At 45.5% G+C, this 24445-nt stretch overlaps 1 protein-coding gene and 2 long non-coding RNA genes across 4 annotated transcripts in view; all 3 read right to left on the bottom strand.

Moving 5' to 3' along the window:
• Nucleotides 1–24445, bottom strand: part of LOC309375576 (small serum protein 2-like) — a 101178-nt gene that overhangs the window by 45503 nt on the left and 31230 nt on the right. The window contains exons 3-4 of one of the 2 annotated variants that reach the window (XM_081921417.1): nt 22464–22593; nt 21500–21670 (exon numbers count right to left, since the gene is read on the bottom strand). The exons of the other annotated variant lie outside the window; for it this stretch is intronic. Coding sequence (XP_081777543.1) covers nt 21565–21670; nt 22464–22593 — 236 coding nt within the window. The 3' untranslated portion in view covers nt 21500–21564. Of the gene's footprint in view, nt 1–21499; nt 21671–22463; nt 22594–24445 lie in introns of those variants that run through there. 2 annotated transcript variants of the gene reach the window in all.
• LOC309375577 lies at nt 139–7635 on the bottom strand. Its single transcript, XR_014170944.1, has 5 exons — nt 7523–7635; nt 7131–7296; nt 5826–5919; nt 1868–1997; nt 139–384 (listed from the first exon to the last, which is right to left on the bottom strand). It is a non-coding gene; the product is annotated as an uncharacterized lncRNA (long non-coding RNA).
• On the bottom strand, nt 9125–12270 carry LOC309375580. The gene is made up of 4 exons (XR_014170954.1): nt 11947–12270; nt 10899–10992; nt 9987–10116; nt 9125–9292 (listed from the first exon to the last, which is right to left on the bottom strand). It is a non-coding gene; the product is annotated as an uncharacterized lncRNA (long non-coding RNA).

Below are 24445 nucleotides of genomic sequence, written 5' to 3'. Positions count from 1 at the left end.
GTCCCTCTCCCCCGCCCACTGGCCCTGTGGGGAGGGGATGTGGCTCTTGGGTTGAAAGCCATCCCCACAACTGAAGATCACTTATGTTCTCTACTGGGAGTGAGAATCTGCTGCTGTTGTTTTAGCATTTAGCAAGCCGGTCCCTTGTTTCGCTGTTCGGCAGGTGAGACACATGGAAGGTGAGGCTTAAAACAGTCCCCAAAGTGGGTCTGTCCAGAGGCCACTTCAAAAGAGAGTGAACTCCCAGGGAGGACACTGCCAGGACCCTCTGGAAATTAATAGGCACACAGTGTTGTGGGGTCATCAAGCTTATATAACTTATACTGGCACGTTTCTGGATCAATCACTGCTTTGCATCCTACAACATCTAGAATGCCGCCATATCTGAAAAGAAAAAGAAAAATTCTATTTTTAAATCATATATGGACCACCTTTTCATAAAGATACTTAATAAGGATTTACAACAGGGTGAAGAATCCTTTTCAAGTTGAGGGCTGCATTCCCCAATGGGCAACTTGGGGAGGGGCACAGGTTAGTGCTGGCTAAAGTGCGCAGAGCAAAGGATGAGCCTCTTTCCTTTGTATCACAGGCTATGTTCCAGCCAGGCAGAAGCCAGAACTTTTCTCTTTCCAGACAACAAAGTCCCATTTCAGAGAGGCAACATCACTTGAAAGGAGTACAGGACATGACCAGGATGAGCCATGGCCTTGCCAAGGTCCTGAGGGCCAGAAAGAGACAACTGCAGGGTCACATTTGACCTCCAATCTTAAAGTTCCCCATCCCTGTCTATCAAGAGAGTTTGGGGAGTGCTCCTGGATTTGGCAATGCTCCTGCATGCCTGGGTGGCTGGTGTGCCCAGGAGCATTTTGCCCACCTGCAGCTGATGTACCACCTGCATCCATTCCTGTATCACCTCATCATCTCCTACCTCAATGACTACAACATGCTTTACCTGGAGCTGCCCTGGGAGAATGTTCAGAAACTGCAGCTTTGGACAAAAGGCAACAGTTGCTTTGCTTTCTGGTGTATGTTTTTAAGACCATGTTATACTGGTCTTATATCAGTTGCATTGGCTTCCAGTCTGTTTCTGGTTCCAATTCATAGTGTTGGTGGTCAGCTACACAGTCCCAGCTAGCTTAGGGCCAGGGACTATCCTGCAATGTTGAGGCAAAGTGACTCTGCACTGTGCTCAGACCCCTCTTTGTACTTTCTGGAGCAGAGCTGAGCACTAAAAGAGGTTGTGGGATTCTCCAGGGAGGGCCAGCCTACCTGCCCCCGCCTGAAACCCTGCAAAGCCAGTGCCAGTCACAGCAGACAGTGCTGAGCACTGTAAATGGACCAATGGTCTGACTCTGTATAAGGCTATGATGCTGAGGGTATCATGGCTTGTTGTTTCTTTTTTGAGGAATACTAAGGAAGGAACTATTTGGATCCATATGCAGAATTATCGTCAGAGCTGGGCATGTGCTACCCTCACAAATGAGGGTAGAAATCTCCACCCGCCTACAGAGGCTACAAGCTCTCCTTCCAACTGCTCTTTGCCCTGCCTGGTGGAGGCTGGTCCATTAGGGCAAATGCCCTGACCCACCCACCTCAGTCTGACCAAACCTGCCTGCCTACTTGCCAATCAGTCCAGGGGTGGCACTGCCTTGGCAGCTTCCTCCTCCTTAGTCTCAGCAAAACTCAGCAGGAAGCAACATGGAGGCAAAGCTAAAATTAGCTGGTTCTGGAGCCACCTACTGTTGACCTCCCACTTCTAAAGGCCCTGCCCTATGTGCAGTGGGAGAGAGGAGCTGCTGCTTCTACTCCTAATGCCCTGCTTTCAAAAGGGTGAATAAATCCAATCCCACTCAGGGTTTTTGCCTACCTGGCACAGCATTCCATTCCTCCTTCCTTGCATTCACATCGCATGCACTCAGCTGTATTCCAGGCAGTTCCCAATGGATGCTGGCTCCCGTCATATATATCCGTACACTCACTTGGACGCAGGAGTTCACCTGGGGTGGGGGAGAAGAAATCCCACCAATCTCCTTGGCAATAGCATCAACCTCCAAGTATCAATGAAACCCAGGAAATGTACGGTAATTGCACACTTTGCACAAGGTCAAACCTTTTCCCCCTTTCAGATGCACCCCACTAAACACCTGATAGGCAAAAGGGAATCAGGTTGTGGGGTTCTAAACACAGCGTATACACTTCCTTGCTATGTGATGCAATCATTTACTAGCTATTTTTATATATATAACATGCTCTCAGTGTCGGGAATCCCCTGGACACCAGGGAATTTTAAGGCAAGGGAAATGGGTTTCATGAAAGAAGGCTTATGTCACCAGGAATCTACATAATAGCTCCCACATTCCCAGGCTTAAGCTGTGAAACAGATACTGCCATGGAATGCATGAAGGACACTTGCTAGAGAAATTAGATGAGCTTCTTTGTTTGAAAAGGAAACAAGAAAGAAACTTTCCGCTGCTTCCTTTATGGAGCTGTTGTTGCTTTTTTATCATGTTAGCATCAAACAGGGAAACCAGACACAAGATAACTGTATTCAAAATGATGCCTGTTCAAGAAGTTAGGGTTCCAGGTGGAGAAATCGAAATTGGAAACAGAATTGTTAGAACCAAAGACTAAGGTACTTTCAAGAATGTATAACTTGCTGTTAAAATGGAATACACAAGATGAAATGGTTAAATCGGCTATGATAAAGTGGGCACAGGACATTGGGTATAATATTATGTTTGAGGACTGGGAAAGGTTGTGGACCACTGGGTTGAACTTCACTGCATGTAATGCGTTGAAGGAAAATGTAATGAAAATGATTTATAGATGGTACATGACCCCAGTTAAACTTGCCAAAATATACCATTTGTCTGATAACAAATGCTGGAAATGCAAAGGAAATGAAGGAACATTCTTTCACCTCTGGTGGACATGCCCTAGAGTGAAGGCATTCTGGGAAATGATATATAATGAGCTGAAAAAGGTATTTAAGTATACCTTCCCTAAGAAACCAGAGGCCTTCCTCCTGGGTATTGTCGGCCAGAGGGTGATAAAGAAGGACAGAACTTTTTTCCTGTATGCAACAACGGCAGCAAGGATACTCATCGCTAAGCATTGGAAAACCCAAGATCTACCCACACTGGAAGAATGGCAGATGCAACTGATAGACAATATGGAACTGGCTGAGATGACCGGCAGAATCCGAGACCTGGGAGAGGAGAGGGTGGAAGAGGACTGGAAGAAATTTAAGATTTACTTACAAAAATATTGTAATTTGGTTGAATGGTAAGCAGGATGCTAGATCATAAATAATTGAGCACCACTAAACTAGATGGAATTAGGATGATAAGTGAGATTGAGAAAACATAAACCTTTTGGAGAATTATTAGACTACAATTAAATGTGTGGGACACTAGAATGTAAACAAGATGATAAATTGCTGGTAAAAATTTATAATGATGAAAGTGGGAGCGGGAGACGTGAGGGAGTCCAAAGAAGTTGTGAAACTATGTTATGATATATGTTATATTGTTTATTATTTGTCTACTTGTATTCAAAACCTTAATAAATATTTATATTAAAAAAAAAATCAAAATGATGCCTGTTGCACAAATATCTCACATGCTCCTTTGTTTGCCCCATGTGAGGGAGCATGGAGCCTCATGAGGAGAATCCTTGGGCCTCCATGGGGCTGAGACATGCAGGTGCATTCACAGAGCCATGTTTCCAAGATGATGTGAGCATGTGCAAATGGCAGTGGCCTCAGACTCAGGCAATCCTGCCAGGGCCACTGAGCATCTGAACCAGGCCATAGTCACAAAGAGACATGGGGATAATATCTGGCACCTTAAAGAATTGTGCAGGGGGGACCTCATCCATCTCCCACTCTTGCCTAACTGGTCAAGGTTCCACCAAGCCTCTCCACCTACCAGCAGGCAATGGAATGACCCAAATAAAGTGATCTATGGGGGGGGGGGAGAGAGACTTGGAGATAGGAACTCCTACTGATGTCCATGGGATTTTTTCAAGAGAGAGATGAGAGCAAAGCAAATACTCCAAATAAAATAAATAATTGAAAGGTGGAAGTAGGTAAGCTTTTCACTTTTTTAAAAATGATGGGAATAGCACCTGCATATCATTTTATTTTATTTTATTTTTAATTTTGTTTATATCTCATCCTTTCTCCAAAAGGACACCAGCAAGCAATAAAATGATTAATACATCTGCGAACATATTGATCTACAAATGCTAAAAACTTGCACGCTCTCTCTCTCTAAATAAATAAATAAAATGAACTCTGGAGATTGAAGAGCCAGAGGGGGGGCCATGGCCCTTGGCGCAGGTTTCTGAAGGGGTGTGAAGCAGGTGCCCCAATGCAGGCCCCCCAGCATGCCATGGCTGTTGTGCCCTTCTTGTGCCGTCCTCCCTCGATCCGAGCTTTGCAAGGCTGCTCAGGGAGGGGGTGCGGGGACGCGGCAGCCATGCGCCCTTCAATCCCAGCCTTGTGTGAGCCTCACAAGGTTCAGAGCTGGGGGGGGGGTGCAACAGCCATGCCACTTGGGGCTGGTGTCACTTTGGTGGGGGCTGGGTGGGCTTCATTTGTCCTTCACCCCCTCGCTCCCCCCCCCATGCCTGCACTGGGTGGCATGGAGTGCTGTTCAGAGGGACACTGCCTCTGACCTTGGCACATTCAAGGGCATCTCTTTATCAACAGGAAACCATCTAACACAGGGGTAGGCAACCTAAGGCCTGGGGGCTGGATGCGGCCCAATTGCCTTCTCACTCCGGCCCGTGGACAGTCCAGGAACCAGCGTCTTTTTACATGAGTAGAATGTGTCCTTTTATTTGAAATGAATCTCTGGGTTATTTGTGGGGCATAGGAATTCGTTCATATATTTTTTCAAAATACAGTCCGGCCCACCACATGTTCTGAGGGATGGTGGACCGGCCCACGGCTGAAAAAGTTTGCTGACCCCTGATCTAACAGTTTGCTCCTCTAAAGAGATATCAATGAGTGGCCACTAATGGATCACAAAAAAGAGGAAAGACATTACTAACAGGGAGAAGAACTGGTGGAGGAGGACTGGAAGAAATTTAAGGACTATCTACAAAAACATTGCAAATTGTATGAATGTTAAGAAGGATGTAAGACTAGCAACAACATGGTTCCAACAAATTAGTTATAAGGAATATGAATTTAAATGCAATGAAAAGAAAAGACAAATTTTGGATAAATAGTATGTTAAAACTAAGTCTTTAAAAGGGTGATCTAAATTTTATAAAATTTGAGATTTAATATGGGAAAATTACATTATAGGAATTGAAACAAGTTAATAAATTGCTGGCAAAATTTAAGAGTTTGGAATGCAGGAACAAGAGTTGTGAGGAAGTCCAATGAGGAGAATGAAATGTGGATATTGGAAAACTGTATGTTATTCTGCATGTTTTTTATTGTTTAAACAAAACTCTAATAAATATTATTATAAAAAAAGACATTACTAACAGAGGGCACAGATTTGCACAAACTTTGCACCTGCTATTGTATATGTATAGGTGCAATGTATATGTATGGCTAACCGGTTGGCTTCCTAGGTGCTCATTGTTGGTGAGCAACTTCAGGGCCCCTGCTCTAATTTTTCTTTGAACTGATCTTGGACCAGCCATTCCTTCCAAAAGAGGGCTTCTTCATCTAGAGAACTGTCCCTGACCCCCTCCAGATAGAGGACTGTCTTTAGTAAACTGACCACCCCACATGGGCCCTTAAGGACCACTGGCCAGCAATCTCCCTAACAAAAGGAACGGGTAGTCACCCACTGTAGCCTTACCATTTCTAACCCTTATTTTATGCACTTCTTGGAAGCAGAATCCACAGCAGGAAGCCAGGCTGAAACAGAGGACAGTCAGGCTGAGGAGATCTTTCTGAAAAACAAGCACAAGGAGGAGGAACTTCAGCTCAGTTGAGATGCACAAAAAGGCTTCCCACTCAGTGGCAGGGGCAGACTTTAGGAATATGGCGCACGGAGCGAGGACAAAATTTGGCGCCCCAAAGATTCATTTGGCACCCTTCTGCCTCCTGCCTTCCATTCAGCGCATACTCTCAAGTGCATTATGTCATAGTTGTGGTGACTCAATAACCCAGGGTTTAACTTTGAGTAGGTACCCATAGAAGTATAGGTTATTAATACCTGGATGGGGGAACTGCCTACACCACCCTCATTCTGGCACTGTCAATGAGCTACCCAAGAAACAAGAGTTGAGCTATACTGTGGTTGTGTGTGTTTTTTCAGCGTCAAAGACAGTTTGGGATAATTGGCTAGAGCAGAGGTTTTCAGCCTTTTTGAGTCCACAGCTTCCTTGACCAACTACATTCTTTCTGCGGACTCCTGTGGGGCTCAGGAGCTCAGTTGTGTCACCTCTTGCCTGCAGAGCTGGCAGCCCCTCCCTTGTGGAGGGTTCCCTCAGCCTCCTCTTCTCCCCTCTCCTTGGGAGTCCTCTGGGCAACCGCAGCTGCTGCCCCTGGTCTCTGAACTGCCCCCACTCCAGCCCCAAAACTGGGCCTCTGCAAACTTGTGTTGAGGCTAATACTGAGAGACTGAGCATTTTTTTAAAAATGGCACATAATTACCACCCCAAAATACCCAGAATCTGTGTTGGGTGTGTTTGTGACTCCTCTCCCAAGAAAAAATGAATTCTGCATAAATGTTATGCTAGTTAACTTGATTTGTAAAGGTTTTCAGAAGCCTACTTCTAAAATCTAGTTTTTATTAAAAAAACAAACCCAAACCAATCTTCTGCAAAGTTCCAAAGAAACCATCAGGAAACAATGAAAGGTCTGCAGGCACAGGATGAATGCAGGGCAGACAGTAGATGGTCCAAAGGTCAAAGAGGACAGAGAAACGTTCAAGCACCTTATCCTTTCACTGCTGATCCGTGTAAATCTGCCTTTCCACTGCAACTTTTCCAGCATTTTACAAGATCCAATTGTAAGAAACTGTTGGATACACTAACACATAAAACCATAATTTGTTGTAAGGCGCTCAGAGTGGCTGGGACAATCCAGATGGGTGACATATTATTATTATTATTATTATTATTATTATTATTATTATTATTATTACAATTCTGCTTACCATCCTGGCTTTTCGATGCACAAATCCTTCCGGCTAAGACACAGCTGCTTCTCCAAGGGCTGTTCCTTGCAAGTGACTCCAGGGAATCTGCCTCCCAAATGTATGCAGATATGGGGCCAGAGATTAAGCTGAGGAGATGCCTCCTTCATGTTGCAGTTCTGGTGTACTAATGTGTCAAAAAAATAAAAAAAAAGTTATCGAGAAGAAAATATTTGCTTCAGACTTTAGTTTGTGTTCATTTTGAAGAATGGCAACAGAAGCCTCTTCAGGAATATTTGAAACAGAGCTTTGAGCAACAGTCTTTAAAACTCCTCCAGCTTATTTATGGGCAGAGAAAGTGGGATTTCATTGAATTTCTCCAGGGAAAGGAGAAAATGTCCAGCATGTCTTACCATTAGCAGAAGTAGGACCACAGCTTCTTTGTTTTTCCTTCCTAGGGTTTGCAGCAGTAGCAACTCTGTTGGAAGCCTGGGCACCCTTCTGCGTCATCCCAAAGGGTGGGAGAAGTTCATTTCACTTCTCCTGCTTGGGCTGCCTTTTGAAAAAGTGGGAGACCTGAAAGGTACCATTCCCATTTGCCTTCTCTTTGCTTTGCTGCTTAACCAAAAGGGGCTGGAGACATTCTCTTGTAGGCAGGGGCTTTTGAAAAGCAGGGAGGGGTGCCAGGGCTGGTTTGCCACATCCTGGCCAGGCAGCTGCTCTAGCCATACAGGAGTTTTTGGAAAGGGGTGTATATGTCATGCTCGCTGCTCTAATTGTTCAGTTTTGCTGCCTGCAAGCCACATGCGGGAGTGACAGGCGGCTACTTTCCTTTTTTTAAAAAAAAAAAGTGTTTGTTTGGATGGAGAAGAGTGCAGGAATTGCCTGTTGCTTGTGTTGCTGCCTGCCAGCCTTAAAGGGCTCAGGATCACGATACCAAGGATTGACTCTCTCCTACCGGTCAGGGGCTGGACTAAGGAGGAATGGTGGGGAACCCCCCCTTCTCCTGAACCAACCTGAGAACAGGAGGGCAGTATAGATTCAGAACAGTGGTTTGCAGAAGGGCATAACCGAGAGGCTGCAGAGGGGAGAAGCTGGGAAATATTGGGAGAGGAAGAGCAGGAAGTAGCAGCAGCACCAGGGGAGAGACAGCTGACAGACTCCGTGTCCTTGGAAAGGATTCCTGGCCAGCCCCCCTTCCGGGGCCAGGTGGGCATCAAGGGTAGCAGAACAGAGAGCTCAGAGGCAGACAGCTCAGCTCAGTGACGTAGAATAGGGGAGACCTGGAGGGAGCAATGCCGTTATTTAGGGAAGACTGCATTCCTTTGTCACGCTTTGTGAATTACTGAATAAATGGCTTGGTAAGAACGTTCATCCTTTCTCTGCCTCTTGGCTGCCACCGTGGGAGGGATCTGATCCCCCAAAGCCTGACACTACCCGGACCCTACAATCATCTTCATGTGCCTCCTTCCCAAGAGGTCCAGTGGGCGGGAGAGGTACTTTACTTTTCCTTTTCTTTTTCTCCTCCTGTTTTTAGTAGGTATTTTGTATTTTTATGCTCTCAACCACCCTGAGATCTTTGGGTGGAGGGCAGTATACAAATATAATAAAAATAAATGTTAAAAGGCGAGTGGCGAGTCTCTAACCCTCCTAGGCAGAAGGTTATGAAGCACAATGTGCATGTTCTAAGCAACCTCTGTTAAATGAGCCAGCCTGGCCGCTCCTGTCTGTCAGGGGGTTCAGCCAAGTCAGAATTGTGATTGGTGAGTGACTTGTATCTGATCCAATACAAAAAGTCACAATAACTTTAAAATAAACAACTTATTTCAAATTAAGCAATAGTTAATAATCCATTAGTATCTAAATAGCTGCTGATAGCTGAGATAGGCATGTCTATAACTTTCATTATGATATGTACCAAATTTTGCAAGTAGTGATATCAAGCAAAGACAACAGATAAACACTGAAATGATTTATTTCATTTATTGATTGATTGATTGATTGATGACTGATTTATTTATGACTGATTTATTCAGATTCTTTTACACGAAAGGAATTTGGGTGGGATTTGTAAAGCTCAGGGACAGGGTTTGGAGAAATCATCCAGTTTATAGAAAACATATTCACATTTGTTTGGATTGAACAGTGCTTTACATCCCTGACGTTCGACAAGATCAAAGTGCCTAAAAAGAAGAAGAAGAATGTGTAAACTAAGGCTTCCCTGAGCTTATGGAGATCTTGTAGAGGAGCGCTCCATTCTCCTGCTCGCTTAGGACATGCCAAGAATGATTGGAACTGCCTGGCAGAAAAGCAGTTTTGCAAGATGTTTGCTCCATCCAGGGAAAACCAAGCACAAAGGACCAATGCACAAAGGACATGTCTTGCACAATATGCCATTGCATGTTGCTGTACGATGACCCTCCCCCCACTATGTTTGCAGTGGTTGAGGGCAACACCCATGCAGAAAAAAGGGTGCAGCAAAATGTTGGTGCAAAACCAAGAGGCCAGCCAGGAGGGAGACAGAAGGAGACAGGAAGGTGCAGGAAAGAGGAGGGGTCCTCTTCCTTTGGGTGCATCGGGGTCCCTCTCCCCAGCACCAACTCCTAGGTGGTCTCCGGATGAGAGGATCTGGGACTCAGGGAGATCCCAAAGTCCAAGCTTCAACACAGCGAACGCCTGGTCATCGGATGATTGGAAAGGCACTCTGGACATGCTCAATTTTATGCAACATATCTTCAGATGTAAAGATTAATTGGGACACCCCTCTTCAGCTAATCCCGTCCATGAATGTTTATTGAGCAGAAGATCTTCCAGAGAGAACGGGGCAAAATAATTTGAGATTAATAGACCCAGTGCCATTCTGGGTATTTGGCTTACCTGGAACAGCACAGCATTCCCTTTTCACTACATGTGCATTCCATGCAGTTTGGTGTATTCCACTTGGTGTGTAATGGATGCTTGCTCCCATCAATGGGATCAGTACACTCAGTGGACAGCACCGGCTGACCTAGGGAGAGAAATCCCATACATTTAACATCTGCTGCCAAACAGCTCGTGAAATCAGAAGCTGCTGCTCAGCACAATGCACAATGCAGAGACTGTGCAAGAGAAGCACAGTGGCTGCAACTTGTCCACTTGTCCAACTCCTCCTGTGCTTCTGACCGCAGCCTGATACTTGAAAATGTAATAGGTAAAGCGTTTCCTGACATGGAGAAGAGCAGTGGGAATCTTTGCCACCTTTATTCTTGCAGGTCTTGGTTGCTGACCAGAAAGGTAGTGACCCTGGACGTCTGTCTTGCTTATACTGCGGCCCTGCAGTCTCCTGCTTGCGTCTGCAGACGGTGGTTCCAAGCTTAAAACAGGGTGGGAGTGAATGGGGTGCCCTGTGGATGGGGAATCTGGCCGTTTCAATTTCTATCAGTTATTATTATTGTTACTATTTATATATCATCCTCAGGGCAGTTCACAACCTAAAAATACAATCTAAAAAACACAAAATACATAATAAAAGTAACAGCTTAAGCAGGGACTCATCAATGAGAAGATGAGACGAGAGCAGCGTCAGGTCATTTTAGACTCTGAGCAGCATCACAACATCCGGAGAAGTGTAGATTTTGAAAGTAGCTGCATTTTGGTCTGTGTTCTAGTTCTGCAAGAGCAGATTTGGTAGGTGTATGCTAAAAAATCTCTGGTCAGGAACACATTTCCCAACATTAAATACTGATTTGGCTAAATGAATAGACTGCTTGACAACATCATTTGTTGTTGCTGCTGCTGTTCTTAACTTACCATCTTTAATCTCTGCTTTGGGCTCGCGAAACATGCAGGATCCCTGACACAAGGCAAGTGTCAAAGACAAGGCAGTCAGGCTCAAGATGATTTTCTGCAAAACAGACACACACATGCACAAGTTACAGATAGGTAGCCGTGTTGGTCTGCCATAGTCAAAATAAAAAAAAAAATTCCTTCCAGTAGCACCTTAAAGACCAACTAAGTTAGTTCTTGGTATGAGCTTTCGTGTGCATGCGCATCGGTATGAGCTTTCGTGTGCAGATACATTTCGTGTATCTGAAGAAGTGTGCATGCACACGAAAGCTCATACCAAGAACTAACTTAGTTGGTCTTTAAGGTGCTACTGGAATGATTTTTTTTTAATTTTTTTTGACACATGCACAAATCATTCAAAATGGTGTTATCATATTTATAGCTACATAATGTTGTGAGCACTGGTCTGAATGGGGGTCTGGATAGAGAGAAGGCATAACCTCCAAAGGCTCTGATTTTCCAGGGACAGTTCCAGAATTACAAAAGCCATCCCGTCTTTGGATTTGATCCCCAAATGTGAGCTCTAAAGCTATAAAGCAGGGGTCAGCAACCTTTTTCAGCCGTGGGCCGGTCCACCGTCCCTCAGACCTTGTGGTGGGCTGGACTATATTTTGGAAGAAAAGATGAACAAATTCCTATGCCCCTCAAACAACCCAGAGTTGCATTTTAAATAAAAGGAAACATTCTACTCATTTAAATACACACTGATTCCCAGACCATCCGCGGGTCGGATTGAGAAGGTGATTGGGCCGCATCCAGTCTTAGGTTGCCTACCCCTGCTATAAAGCACAGACTGTGGCTGGAAAAAGCAGAGGAAAAGTAAGGGTGGATAAGCCTTCAGATAAGCCTGGAGTCTGAGAAAGCCTCAGCAAGTGAGGTACTCAATCCTCATAATTCTGAATGCCTTTGCACACCCCCTCTCCACACCTCAAATCCCCCTTTCCACCATTTAAACCTATAGTAGATGAAAGAAAAAATTGTGTACCAACCGTCCCCAAAGCATTCCACTTACCATCTTGGTTTTTCAATGAGTTGCTGGCAAACTGTTATTGGGGCGTGGAGGAAAGAGCTCTGGTGTCCCTCCTGTAAGTCTGTGGAGAATCCCATACGCCCTTTTATACAAATGGGAATGAGGAGGGGCAAAATGAGAGGGGTGGAGGTCCTAACGGGCGAAGGAAATGCTTGCCAGGAAGGAAACATTTGCTTCTGATGACATGAATGTTTACAAGAACAGCTGGGAGAGTTCTACGTCTTCCAGAGATATTCACTGATAAGTGCAGATCAGAACCAGAACTGGGAACAGGAAAATCATGTTAAATGTTATTAGACCAGGATAGTGTTGAGTTCCTTCCTTCATGGATCACTGCCTTGCTGTGACGAAGGGGCTTGAATAACTCAGAGAAGCTATGAACTATGCCGAGCAGGGCACCCAAGATGAACGGGTCATAGTGGAGAGTTTTGACCAAACGTGATCCACCTGGAGGAGGAACTGGCAAGCCACTCCAGTATCCCTGCCAATAAAACTCCATGGACAAAGACAACAGGCATATAAAATGACGCTGGAAGATGAGCCCCTCAGGTCGGAAGGCGTCCAACATGCTACTGGGGAAGAGCGGAGGACAAGTACAAGTAGATCCAGAGCTGATGAAGCGGCTGGGCTAAAGCTGAAAGGACGTCCAGTTGCGGATATGCCTGGAAGCGAAAGGAAAGTCCAATGCTGTAAAGAAAAATATTGCATAGGGACCTGGAATGTAAGAACCATGAACCTGGGTAAGTTGGAGGTGGTCAAAAATGAGATGGCAAGAATAAATACTGACATCCTGGGCATCAGTGAACTAAAATGGACGGGAATGGGTGAATTCAGTTCGGATGACCATCATATCTACTACTGTGGGCAAGAAACCCGTAAAAGAAATGGAGTGGCCCTCATAGTCAAAAAAAGAGTGGCGAAAGCTGTACTGGGATGCAATCTCAAAAATGATAGAATGATCTCGATACGAATCCAAGGCAGACCTTTTAACATCACAGTAATCCAAGTTTATGCACCAACTACTGGTGCTGAAGAAACTGAAATTGACCAATTTTATGAAGACTTACAAGACCTTATAGAAGTGACACCAAAGAAGGATGGTCTTCTCATTATAGGGGACTGGAATGCTAAAGTAGGGAATCAAGAGATAAAAGGAACAACTGGCAAGTTTGGCCTTGGAATTCAAAACGAAGCAGGGCAAAGGCTAATAGAGTTCTGTCAAGAGAACAAGCTGGTCATCACAAACACTCTTTTCCAATAACACAGGAGACGACTCTACACATGGACATCACCAGATGGGCAGCATCAAAATCAGATTGATTATATTCTCTGCAGCCAAAGATGGAGAAGCTCTATACAGTCAGCAAAAACAAGACCTGTAGCTGACTGTGGCTCAGATCATCAGCTTCTTATAGCAAAATTCAAGCTTAAACTGAAGAAAGTAGGAAAAACCACTGGGCCGGTAAGATACAATCTAAACCAAACCCCTTATGAATACACAGTGAAAGTGAGGAACAGGTTTAAGGATTTAGATTTGGTGGACAGAGTGCCTGAAGAACTATGGATGGAGGCTCGTAACATTATACAGGAGGCAGCAACGAAAACCATCCCAATGAAAAGGAAATGCAAGAAAGCAAAGTGGCTGTCCAATGAGGCCTTACAAATAGCGGGAGGAGGAATTAAAATTAGTGAGGAGGAATTAAAGAACCCTTTAATGAGGGTGAAAGAGGAGAGCGCAAAATATGGTCTGAAGCTCAACATCAAAAAACCGAAGATCATGGCCACTGGTCCCATCACCTCCTGGCAAATAGAAGGGGAAGAAATGGAGGCGGTGAGAGATTTTATTTTATTGGGCTCCATGATCACTGCAGATGGTGACAGCAGCCACGAAATTAAAAGACGCCTGCTTCTTGGGAGGAAGGCGATGGCAAACCTAGACAGCGTCTTAAAAAGCAGAGACATCACCTTGCCAGTAAAGGTCCGTATAGTAAAAGCTATGGTTTTCCCAGTAGTGATGTATGGAAGTGAAAGCTGGACCATAAAGAAGGCTGATCGCCGAAGAATTGATGCTTTTGAATTATGGTGCTGGAGGAGACTCTTGAGAGTCCCATGGACTGCAAGAAGATCCAACCTCTCCATTCTGAAGGAAATCAGCCCTGAATGCTCACTGGAAGGACAGATCCTGAAGCTGAGAATCCAATACTTTGGCCACCTCATGAGAAGAGAAGAATCCCTGGAAAAGACCCTGATGTTTGGAAAGATGGAGGGCACAAGGAGAAGGGGACGACAGAGGACGAGATGGTGGAACGGTGTTCTCGAAGCTACCAGCATGAGTTTGACCAAACTGCGGGAGGCAGTGGAAGACAGAAGTGCCTGGCGTGCTCTGGTCCAGGGGGTCACAAAGAGTCGGACACGACTAAACGACTAAACAACAACAACAACAGTGTTGAGTTCTGCAAGAGATATGGCTCTAGATATTTGTCTTTACAGCCTCACCTCAAGAAGGATACTGTCAAAAAAGGCCAGCAAAATGTACAAGGGGGTGGAGCAAAGTGGAGAAAGTAAAGTTTTTATCTCCCATAACACTAGTACTTGTGGACATTTCCTGCGTTGCCAGGAGAGTTGGTCAGGTAAGGGGAGGGACCGACCAGCCGACACAACAGTGGGCAGAACTTGCCTGGGAGTTCTCAGTCAGCTCCAGAGCTTCTCCCACCCTGCCCTCCCTCAGTTAAGATTTCTTTTGCAGGTTAACCTCTTCTCCACAGGTACGCAGGCGCTGCTACATTATGGTCACTGTTGAAGGGCTGGAAAGGAATTTTCCTGCATTGGCAGATTTTGCCTTCCCCATAGCAAAATGTCACAACTTTGGCGGTTTCAGGCCTTGGGCGGAATCCTTTAGTCTGTCTTCCCTAAATGGGGGGGGGGGAAGCAGTGACCCCTCCCCCACGGCACCGATCCCAGGGTTCCCCGTTAAAGGGGTTGTTTTGAGAGGAGGCATTGGCCATACACTGTTAGGTTGTCATTGCTCTCCTCCTGCGACGGTGGCGAAATGGGGGGCGGACTCTCTGCTTGAACAGACGTTCTCCAGAGCCAGCCCAATCCCCACATATTCTGGATAACCCTGATGTTCCCCAGATCCCTGGCCGGGGACTGCGAGGGATAAACGCCCAATGCCTAAGCCAGCTGAAGTTTTAATAAACTTGCCTGGGAAGAGGGATTGATTGTTAAACTACTCTCGCTGAGAGGAATTGACCCTACTTGTAAAAAGGTAAAGGACCCCTGACAGTTAAGTCCAGTCGCGAACGACTCTGGCTTTGCTGGCTGAAGGAGCTGACGTTTGTCCGCAAACAGTTTTTCTGGGACATGTGGCCAACATGACTAAGCCACTCCCGGCGAAACCAGAGCAGCGCATGGAAACACCGTTTACCTTCCCGCTGGAATGATACCTATTTATCTACTTGCACATTGACGTGCTTTCGAACTGCTAGGTGGGCAGGAGCTGGCACCAAGCAATGGGAGCTCACCCCGTTGCGGGGATTCGAACCACTGACCTTCCGATTGGCAAGTCCAAGGCTCACTGGCTTACACCACAGCGCTACCCACATACATCTCCCAAAATATTGCTGAGGAATTCACTTCCCTGGGGCTCCAGGGAAGTGGTGTTTTCTGCCTCAGCGCAGCCGTAGTCTGGTCCTGGTTAGCCATGTTTTCCTCCCTGCGTGGCCGTTGGTGCCTCTCCCTTCTTGCTAAAAAGCCCCCGACCGCAAGGTTGCTAAAGATGCCTTATGACTGAAGCATGAACAAACACAAATTTCTTCAGAAACAGATTACCTGGGAAGGTGGGAATGGCCTTCCTTGGAAGTTTTAGAACCGAAACTAGATGGCCTGGGATTCTTTAGCTGTGCCCTCCAGAGTGGGAGAGGCAGATGCTTTCAGGACCAGTTACACACACACACACACACACACAGTTAAAGAGGCCTCTGTGCATAAAAGAATAAACATGCAGCCTTAATGGGTTCTATACAGAGATCTATTCAGCTTTCAGGAAAATGCATGTAAGCTTAAAAAGTTCAACAAAATTTGAAACTTAGTGAGCAACTAAGATGTGCAGATGGTTTCTATCTACAAAGAACTAGCTCAAATGTATAAGAATGTATCAAAGAATTGTTGCAAATGCTAGAACTGTGAGGGGTCATTTTATCACATGCAGTGGATCTGCAGGAAGACCAAGGCCTTTTGGGACATGATACATAATGGGGGGGGGGGGTGAACTGACCTTTCCCAAGAGACCAGAATTCTTCCTGCTGGGGATGTTAGAAAGCAAAATTCCAAAGAAAGCCTCAGCTGTAAACTAAATTTGGGGGCGCTGGGTGGATCTTTGCAGCCCCGTGGAGCTTATGCTAAAGACGGCCTTATAGCTCAGTCTGTAGTCTATTTAAGAGGTTCTTTCCCATACGAGAAGACCATAGTGGGGGTTGAAGTGTAAGAGAAGAGCAGAACAAATAAAGAAACATGCTAAAGAGGATGAAATTGGATAATTGGGTGAATAAGCATCAATGTTGGGTGAGCAGGAAGTCACTAGTTTTGTTGAATTGGAAAATAACAAAATGTAGGAAAACCAATTTATATAGTGAGATAGTCGCCTTTGACTGGACTTAATTGTCCAGGGGTCCTTTACGTGTGTGTGTGTGTGTGTGTGTGTGTGTGTGTGTGTGTGTGTGTTCAAAGCATCAAATCATCCTTTGCTCATATTAATAGGCTGCTTGACAATGTTGCCATTTTTTATCTCTGCTTTGAAGGGGCCAAGGAAGCAAAACCCATGGGGCAAAACAATCAGTGGTAGGATGACTTTCTGAAAGAGGCAAAAGAGAAGGAAAATCAGCAGATGACTATAACAATTCTGGGCCTATCAAGATCTTGAGATCATTTGTTTGCTCATTTAGCTGTGTTTTTAAATTAAGCCATAAGAAAGATTAAGCTGATTGCCATTTTAATGAACTGTGTCAGAAACAAAACCGGCTTCTTTATCTGCCTTTGTAATCAGGGAAACTGATGGGAGTTGCAGTCCAGTGACATCTGGAGGAGGAACTTCAGCTCCGTTGAGATGCACAAAAAGGCATCTCACTCAATGGCAGGGGCAGACTTTAGGAATATGGCGCCCTGAGCGAGGACAAAATTTGGCGCCCCAAAGATTCATTTGGCACCCTCCTGCCTCCTGCCTTCACATGCGGTGGATCTGCAGGAAGACCAAGGCCTTTTGGGACATGATACATAATGGGGGGGGGGGTGAACTGACCTTTCCCAAGAGGCCAGAATTCTTCCTGCTGGGGATGTTAGAAAGCAAAATTCCAAAGAAAGCCTCAGCTGTAAACTAAATTTGGGGGTGCTGGGCAGATCTTTGCACCCCCGTGGAGCTTATGCTAAAGACGGCCTTATAGCTCAGTCTAATGGTGCAGTTAGGGTAATTGCACCTGAACCTATGCTAGCCTGGGCCTGTATGATGAGCTTTCTTTTTAACAAAAGGAAGTCTCTAGCCCTGACATGTGGTTGTCAAGCCTCTGCTTAAAGACCTCCAAAGAAGGAGACTCCACCACACTCCTTGGCAGCAAATTCCACTGTCAAACAGCTCTTACTGTCAGGAAGTTCTTCCTAATGTTTAGGTGGAATCTTCCTTCTTGTAGTTTGGATCCATTGCTCCGTGTCCGCTTCTCTGGAGCAGCAGAAAACAACCTTTCTCCCTCCTCTATGTGACATCCTTTTATATATTTGAACATGGCTATCATATCACCCCTTAACCTCCTCTTCTCCAGGCTAAACATGCCCAGCTCGCTTAGCCGTTCCTCATAAGGCATCGTTTCCAGGCCTTTGACCATTTTGGTTGCCCTCCTCTGGACACGTTCCAGTTTGTCAGTGTCCTTCTTGAACTGTGGTCCCCAGAACTGGACACAGTACTCCAGGTGAGGTCTGACCAGAGCAGAATACAGTGGCACTATTACTTCCCTTGATCTAGATGCTATACTCCTATTGATGCAGCCCAGAATTGCATTGGCTTTTTTAGCTGCCGCATCACACTGTTGGCTCATGTCACGTTTGTGGTCAACCAAGACTCCTAGATCCTTTTCACATGTACTTCTCTCAAGCCAGGTGTCACCCATCTTGTATTTGTGCCTCTCATTTTTTTTTGCCCAAGTGCAATACTTTACATTTCTCCCTGTTAAAATTCATCTTGTTTGTTTTGGCCCAGTTCTCTAATCTGTCAAGGTCGTTTTGAAGTGTGATCCTGTCCTCTGGGGTGTTAGCCACCCCTCCCAGTTTGGTGTCATCTGCAAATTTGATCAGGATGCCCTTGAGTCCATCATCCAAGTCGTTGATAAAGATGTTGAATAAGACCGGGCCCAAGACAGAACCCTGTGGCACCCCACTAGTCACTCTTCTCCAGGATGAAGAGGAACCATTGATGAGCACCCTTTCGGTTCGGTCAGTCAGCCAGTTACAAATCCACTGAGTGGTAGCATAGTCAAGACCGCATTTTACCAGCTTCTTTACAAGAATATCATGGGGCACCTTGTCAAATGCCTTGCTGAAATCAAGGTAGGCTACATCCACTGCGTTCCCTTCATCTACCAGGCTTGTAATTCTGTCAAAAAACGAGATCAGGTTAGTCTGACATGACTTATTTTTCAGAAATCCATGCTGACTATTGGTGATCACAGCATTCCTTTCTAGGTGCTCACAGACTGTTTGCTTAATGATCTGCTCCAGAATCTTCCCTGGTATTGATGTCAGACTGACTGGGCGGTAATTATTTGGGTCCTCTCTTTCCCCCCTTTTGAAAATAGGGACAACATTTGCCCTCCTCCAGTCTGCCGGGACTTCGCCTGTTCTCCAGGAATTCTCAAAGATGACTGCCAGTGGTTCTGAGATCACATCTGCCAGTTCTTTGAATACTCTTGGATGCAGTTCATCTGGCCCTGGAGACTTGAATACATCTAAACTAGCCAAGTATTCTTGTACTATCTCCTTAGTGATTCTGGGCTGTGTTTCCTCTGCTGAATCATTTGCTCCAAATTCTTCAGGTCGGGCATTGTTTTCTTTATCGGAGAAGACTGAGGCAAAGAAGGCATTGAGGAGTTCAGCCCTTTCTGTGTCCCCTGTTTGCATTTCACCATCTTCTCCTCTGAGTGACCCCACGGTTTCTTTGTTCTTCCTTTTGCTACGAACATACCCATAAAAGCCTTTTTTGTTGCTTTTAACCTCTCTAGCAAGCCTGAGTTCATTCTGTGCGTTAGCTTTTCTGACTTTGTGTCTACACGTGCTGGCTATTTGTTTGGATTCCTCTTTGGTGGTTTCCCCCCTTTTCCATTTTTTGTACACATCCTTTTTTAATCTTAACTCAGTTAAAAGTTTTTTAGATAGCCACCCTGGCTTCTTTAGGCACCTTCCATGTTTCCGTCTCATTGGTATTGCCTGAAGTTGTGCTTTTACTATCTCCCTCTTAACAAACTCCCAGCCATCATGAACTCCCTTTCCTTTTAGTATTACTGTCCATGGGATCTCACCCAGCACTTCCCTAAGTTTTATGAGGTCGGCCCTAGTATGCTTGGCTGCTCCTTTCCGCTGTATAGTAAACTTCAGAAGAGCATGATCACTCGCGCCTAATGATCCTTCCACTTCTACCCCACTAACCAGATCATCAACATTGGTTAGGACCAGATCTAAAATGGCTGTTCCTCTTGTTGCTTCTCCCACTTTCTGGACAATGAAGTTGTCTGCAAGGCCAGTGAGGAATCTGTTTGACCTTATGCTCTTGGCTGAGTTTGACATCCAACAAATATCCGGGTAATTGAAGTCCCCCATTACTACTATCTCCCTTCCTTTTGCATGCTTGGCCATCTGTTCCAGGAAGGCATTATCTATGTCCTCCGTTTGGCTTGGGGATCTATAGTAAACTCCCACAATGAGGTCCCTGTTATTCTTCTCTCCCTTAATTTTGACCCAAATGCTCTCACTTTGGCTTTAAGGTTCTAAATCTTGGATCTCTTCACAGGTATACACATCCCGGACATATAACACCACTCCTCCTCCTTTCTTGTCTGGTCTGTTTCCCTGAAATAGATTGTATCCCTCCATTATTACATTCCAATCATGGGACTTATCCCACCAGGTTTCAGTGATGCCTATTATGTCATATTTAGTTTGCTGTACCAAGAGCTCAAGCTCATCTTGTTTATTTCCCATGCTTTGCGCATTAGTGTACAGACATTGAAGTCCATTAATCATTCCCCCGTGTCTCTTATTTAAGGATTTTTTCCTCCCACCACTAGGTCTGCGTGGTGTTTGCACCATTCGGTCTATGACATTTGGATGATCATCTTCATCAATTGATAAACTCCTACCTTCAGGAGCACTGTCTCCCTCCCCCACATTAGTCAGTTTAAAGCCCTCCTGATGAGGTTTCTGAGATTTTTTGCAAAAACATTCCTCCCAACCGTTGTGAGTTGAAGCCCATCGCTTGCCAGATGTCCATCTTCAAGAAACTGCAGTCACAAGTGGAATAGCATAGGGCCTCTCTAAATCCGGCCCTGGCCCCATGATCTACTTTTGCCTAATTTTTCTCAAGCTATTGTTGTTGGGGGCAGCGCAGATGCATTATTATAATCATTATCAGAATTTAAATCATATTGATCTTTCCCCTAAATCTTCCAAGTCCCCCCCCCTTTGTGGGGAAGGGAGTTCCCAGTGTGGAGGCATCAGCATTGTTATAAACTTTCTCCAGATGATTCACAAGTTGTCTTGGGAGGCAGTAAAAAAGTATCACCAAGATCAGCAGCAGCAGCTTTGTCATCATATTTTCCCCCAATTTGGGGGGGGGGAGGGCATGTATTTCAGAAGCATAGCACCACCTTTTCCTCCAGCGGGAATTGTTCCCAAGTTGTTTGGGGAGGGGAATCAAAGTGCAAACCCAGAAATATTATTGTTGTTGACTCACCCCCCCCCCATGTCGACATAATCATATTTGTTTAAGTGAAGGAAGAGGGCCTCAAAGAACTATAAATCCACACCTGCACTTACCTAGGAGTTAAAAAGTAAAGGTAAAGGTACCCCTGACCGTTATGTCCAGTTGTGGACGACTCTGGGGTTGCGGTGCTCATCTCGCTCTATAGGCCAAGGGAGCCGGTGTTTGTCCACAGACAGCTTCCGGGTCATGTGGCCAGCCGCTTCTGGCGAAACCAGAGCAGCACACAGAAACACTGTTTACCTCCCCACCGGAGTGGTACCTATTCATCTACTTGCACTTGATGTGCTTTCAAACTGCTAGGTGGGCAGGAGCAGGGACCGAGCAATGGGAGCTCACCTGATCGTGGGGATTCAAACCGCTGACCTTCTAATCGGCAAGCTCTAGGCTCTGTTTTTTAGACCACAGCGCCACCCATTAGCATCTAAAAAGCTGCTGATAGCTGAGATAGGCATGTCCATCACTATCATGATATGTACCAAATCTGCAAGGAGTGATATCAAGCAAAGACAACAGACATGCACATATGACTGATTTATTCAGATTCTCTTACATGAAAGGAATTTGGGTGGGATTTGTAAAGCTCAGAAACAGGGTTTGGAGGGATCATCCAGTTTATAGAACTCATATTCACATGTGTTTGGATTTACCACTGCTTTACATCCCGGAACATCAACAGTACCACCGTACCTAAAAAGAAGAAGAACAATGTGTAAACTAAGGCTTTCCTGAGCTTATCTTGTAGAGGAGCGCTCCTTTCTTCTGCTCGCTTAGGACCTGCCAAGAATAATTGGAACTGCCCGGCAGAAGAGCAGTTTTGCAAGATGTTTGCTCCATCCAGGGAAAACCAAGCCCTTGGAAAACATTTGCCCTGAGGCCAAATTCTCCTGGGGAATCCAAGCTGAATGTCTTGCACAATATGCTACTGCATGTTGCTGTACGATGACCCTCCACCCCCACTATGTTTGCAGTGGTTGAGGGCAACACCCATGCAGAAAAAAGGGTGAAGCAAAATGTTGGTGCAAAACCAAGAGGCCAGCCAGGAGGGAGACAGAAGGAGACAGGAAGGTGCAGGAAAGAGGAGGGGTCCTCTTCCATTGGGTGCATCGGGGTCCCTCTCCCCAGCACCAACTCCCAGGTGGTTTCCGGATGAGAGGATCTGGGACTCAGGGAGATCCCAAAGTCCCACCTTCCATGCAGTGAACGCCTGGTGATTGGATGATTGGAAAGGCACTCTAGACATGCTCAATTTTATGCAACATATCTTCAGATGCAAAGATTAAATGGGACAACTTCTTCAGCTAATTCCGTCCATGAATGTTTATTGAGCAGAAGGTCTTTCAGAGAGAACGGGGCAAAATAATTTGAAAGAGATTTATAGACCTGCTTGGCAGGGGGTTGGACTTGATGGCCCTTGTGGTCTCTTCCAACTCTATGATTCTATGATTCTAAGACCCAGTGCCATTCTGGGTATTTGGCCTACCTGGAACAGCACTGCATTCCACTTTCACTACATGTGCATTCCATGCAATCCGCTGTATTCCACTTGGAGCCGAATGCATGCTTGCTCCCATCATATGGATCGGTACACTCAGTGGGCAGCACCGGCTGACCTAGGGAGAGAAATCCCATACATTTAACATCAATCCAATCAGAAGCTGCTGCGCAGCACAATGCAAAGACTGCGCAAGAGAAGCACAGTGACTGCAAATTTTCCACTTGTCCAACTCCTGGGCATCTGTCTTGCTTATACTGCAGCCATGCAGTCTCCTGCTTGTGTCTGCAGACGGTGGTTCCAAGCTTAAAACAGGGTGGGAGTGAATGGGGTGCCCTGTGGATGGGGAATCTGTCCGTTTCAATTTCTATCAGTTATTATTATTATTACTGTTTATATACCATCCTCAGGGCAGTTCACAACCTAAAAATACAATCTAAAGAACACAAAATACATAATAAAAGTAAGAGCTTAAGCAGGGACTCATCAATGAGAAGATGAGATGGGAGCAGCGTTAGGTCATTTTAGACTCTGAGCATCCGGAGCATTTTAGACTCACAACATCCGGAGAAGTGTAGATTTTGAAAGTAGCTGCATTTTGGTCTGTGTTCTGGTTCTGCAAGAGCAGATTTGGTAGGTGTATGCTAAAAAATCTCTAGTCAGGAACACATTTCCCAACATTAAATACTGATTTGGCTAAATGAATAGGCTGCTTGACAACATCATTTGTTGTTGTTGTTGCTGTTGTTGTTGATGCTGCTGTTATTAACTTACCATTGTTAATCTCTGCTTTGGGCTCTCTAAACATGCAGGATCCCTGACACAAGGCAAGTGTCAGAGACAAGGCAGTCAGGCTCAAGAGGATTTTCTGCAAAATAGACACACACATGCACAAATCATTCAAAATGGTGTTATCATATTTATAGCCTCTCTTGCTGTTGAAAAATGCATTGTATGTGACTAAATTTTAGTCAGAGCAGAGCCAATGAAATTAATGTGCCTAAGTTAGTCTAAAGCACAGAGCCTAGGGCTTGCCGATCAAAAGGTTGGCAGTTCGAATCCCTGCGATGGGGTGAGCTCCCGTTGCTTGGTCCCTGCTCCTGCCAACCTAGCAGTTTGAAAGCACGTTAAAGTGCAAGTAGATAAATAGGTACCACTCCAGCGGGAAGGTAAACGGCGTTTCCGTGCGCTGCTCTGGTTCGCCAGAAGCGGCTTAGTCATGCTGGCCACATGACCCGGGAGCTGTACTCCCTCGGCCAACAAAGCGAGATGAGCACCGCAACCCCAGAGTCGGTCATGACTGGACCTAATGGTCAGGGCTCCCTTTACCCTTTTAGTTAGTCTTGTCCAGGGGTCTGCAACCTTTAAGACAAAAAGAGCCACTTGGACCCGTTTCCGAAGGAAAAAAACTGGGAGCAGCAAAACTTGTCATTATAAAAATAACTTTTTTGTCACTTTTTTATTATTTCTTTGTTTGTCCCCTCAGAATTACTCCTCCTCATAGAAATAAACGTTAAATTAACAAGTTACCTTGTGTGTGTGTGTGTGTGTGTGTGTGTTCTTCACTCCCCTTCAAAACAGTGACCAGCGTACATGCCCCCTTTCAATGCAGTGACCAGCGTACATGCCCCTTACAATGTAGTGGGCGGGCGGGAAGGTGACCCCATGCGACGTCACAGCCAGTACAGTGGGGAGTGTCGGGGCGCACAATGCGCCTCCTCCCCTCGCTAGTATCCGCCCCGGAGCCGCGGCAAAGGTGTAAAAGAGCCACATGCGGCTCCGGAGCCGTGGGTTGCTGACCCCTGGTCTTGTCCATCAATTTCAATGGATCTACTCTGGGTATTATTCGCACAGGATTCAACCCAAGGCCTTTGAAAAATTCCCTCTACATTAAGCTTATACACTTCAGTAGCTGAGTTGGGTCATTTTATGCTTCGTGGGATTTTTTGTAAAGTAAACTGCCCTCCCCC

This window comes from Podarcis melisellensis (assembly GCF_964234715.1).
Source record: "Podarcis melisellensis genome assembly, chromosome: 8".
In the NCBI taxonomy this organism is placed as follows: Eukaryota; Metazoa; Chordata; class Lepidosauria; order Squamata; family Lacertidae; genus Podarcis; species Podarcis melisellensis.
Note: the sequence above shows the minus strand (reverse complement) of the source record. Positions and strands in the feature narration are given on the sequence as shown.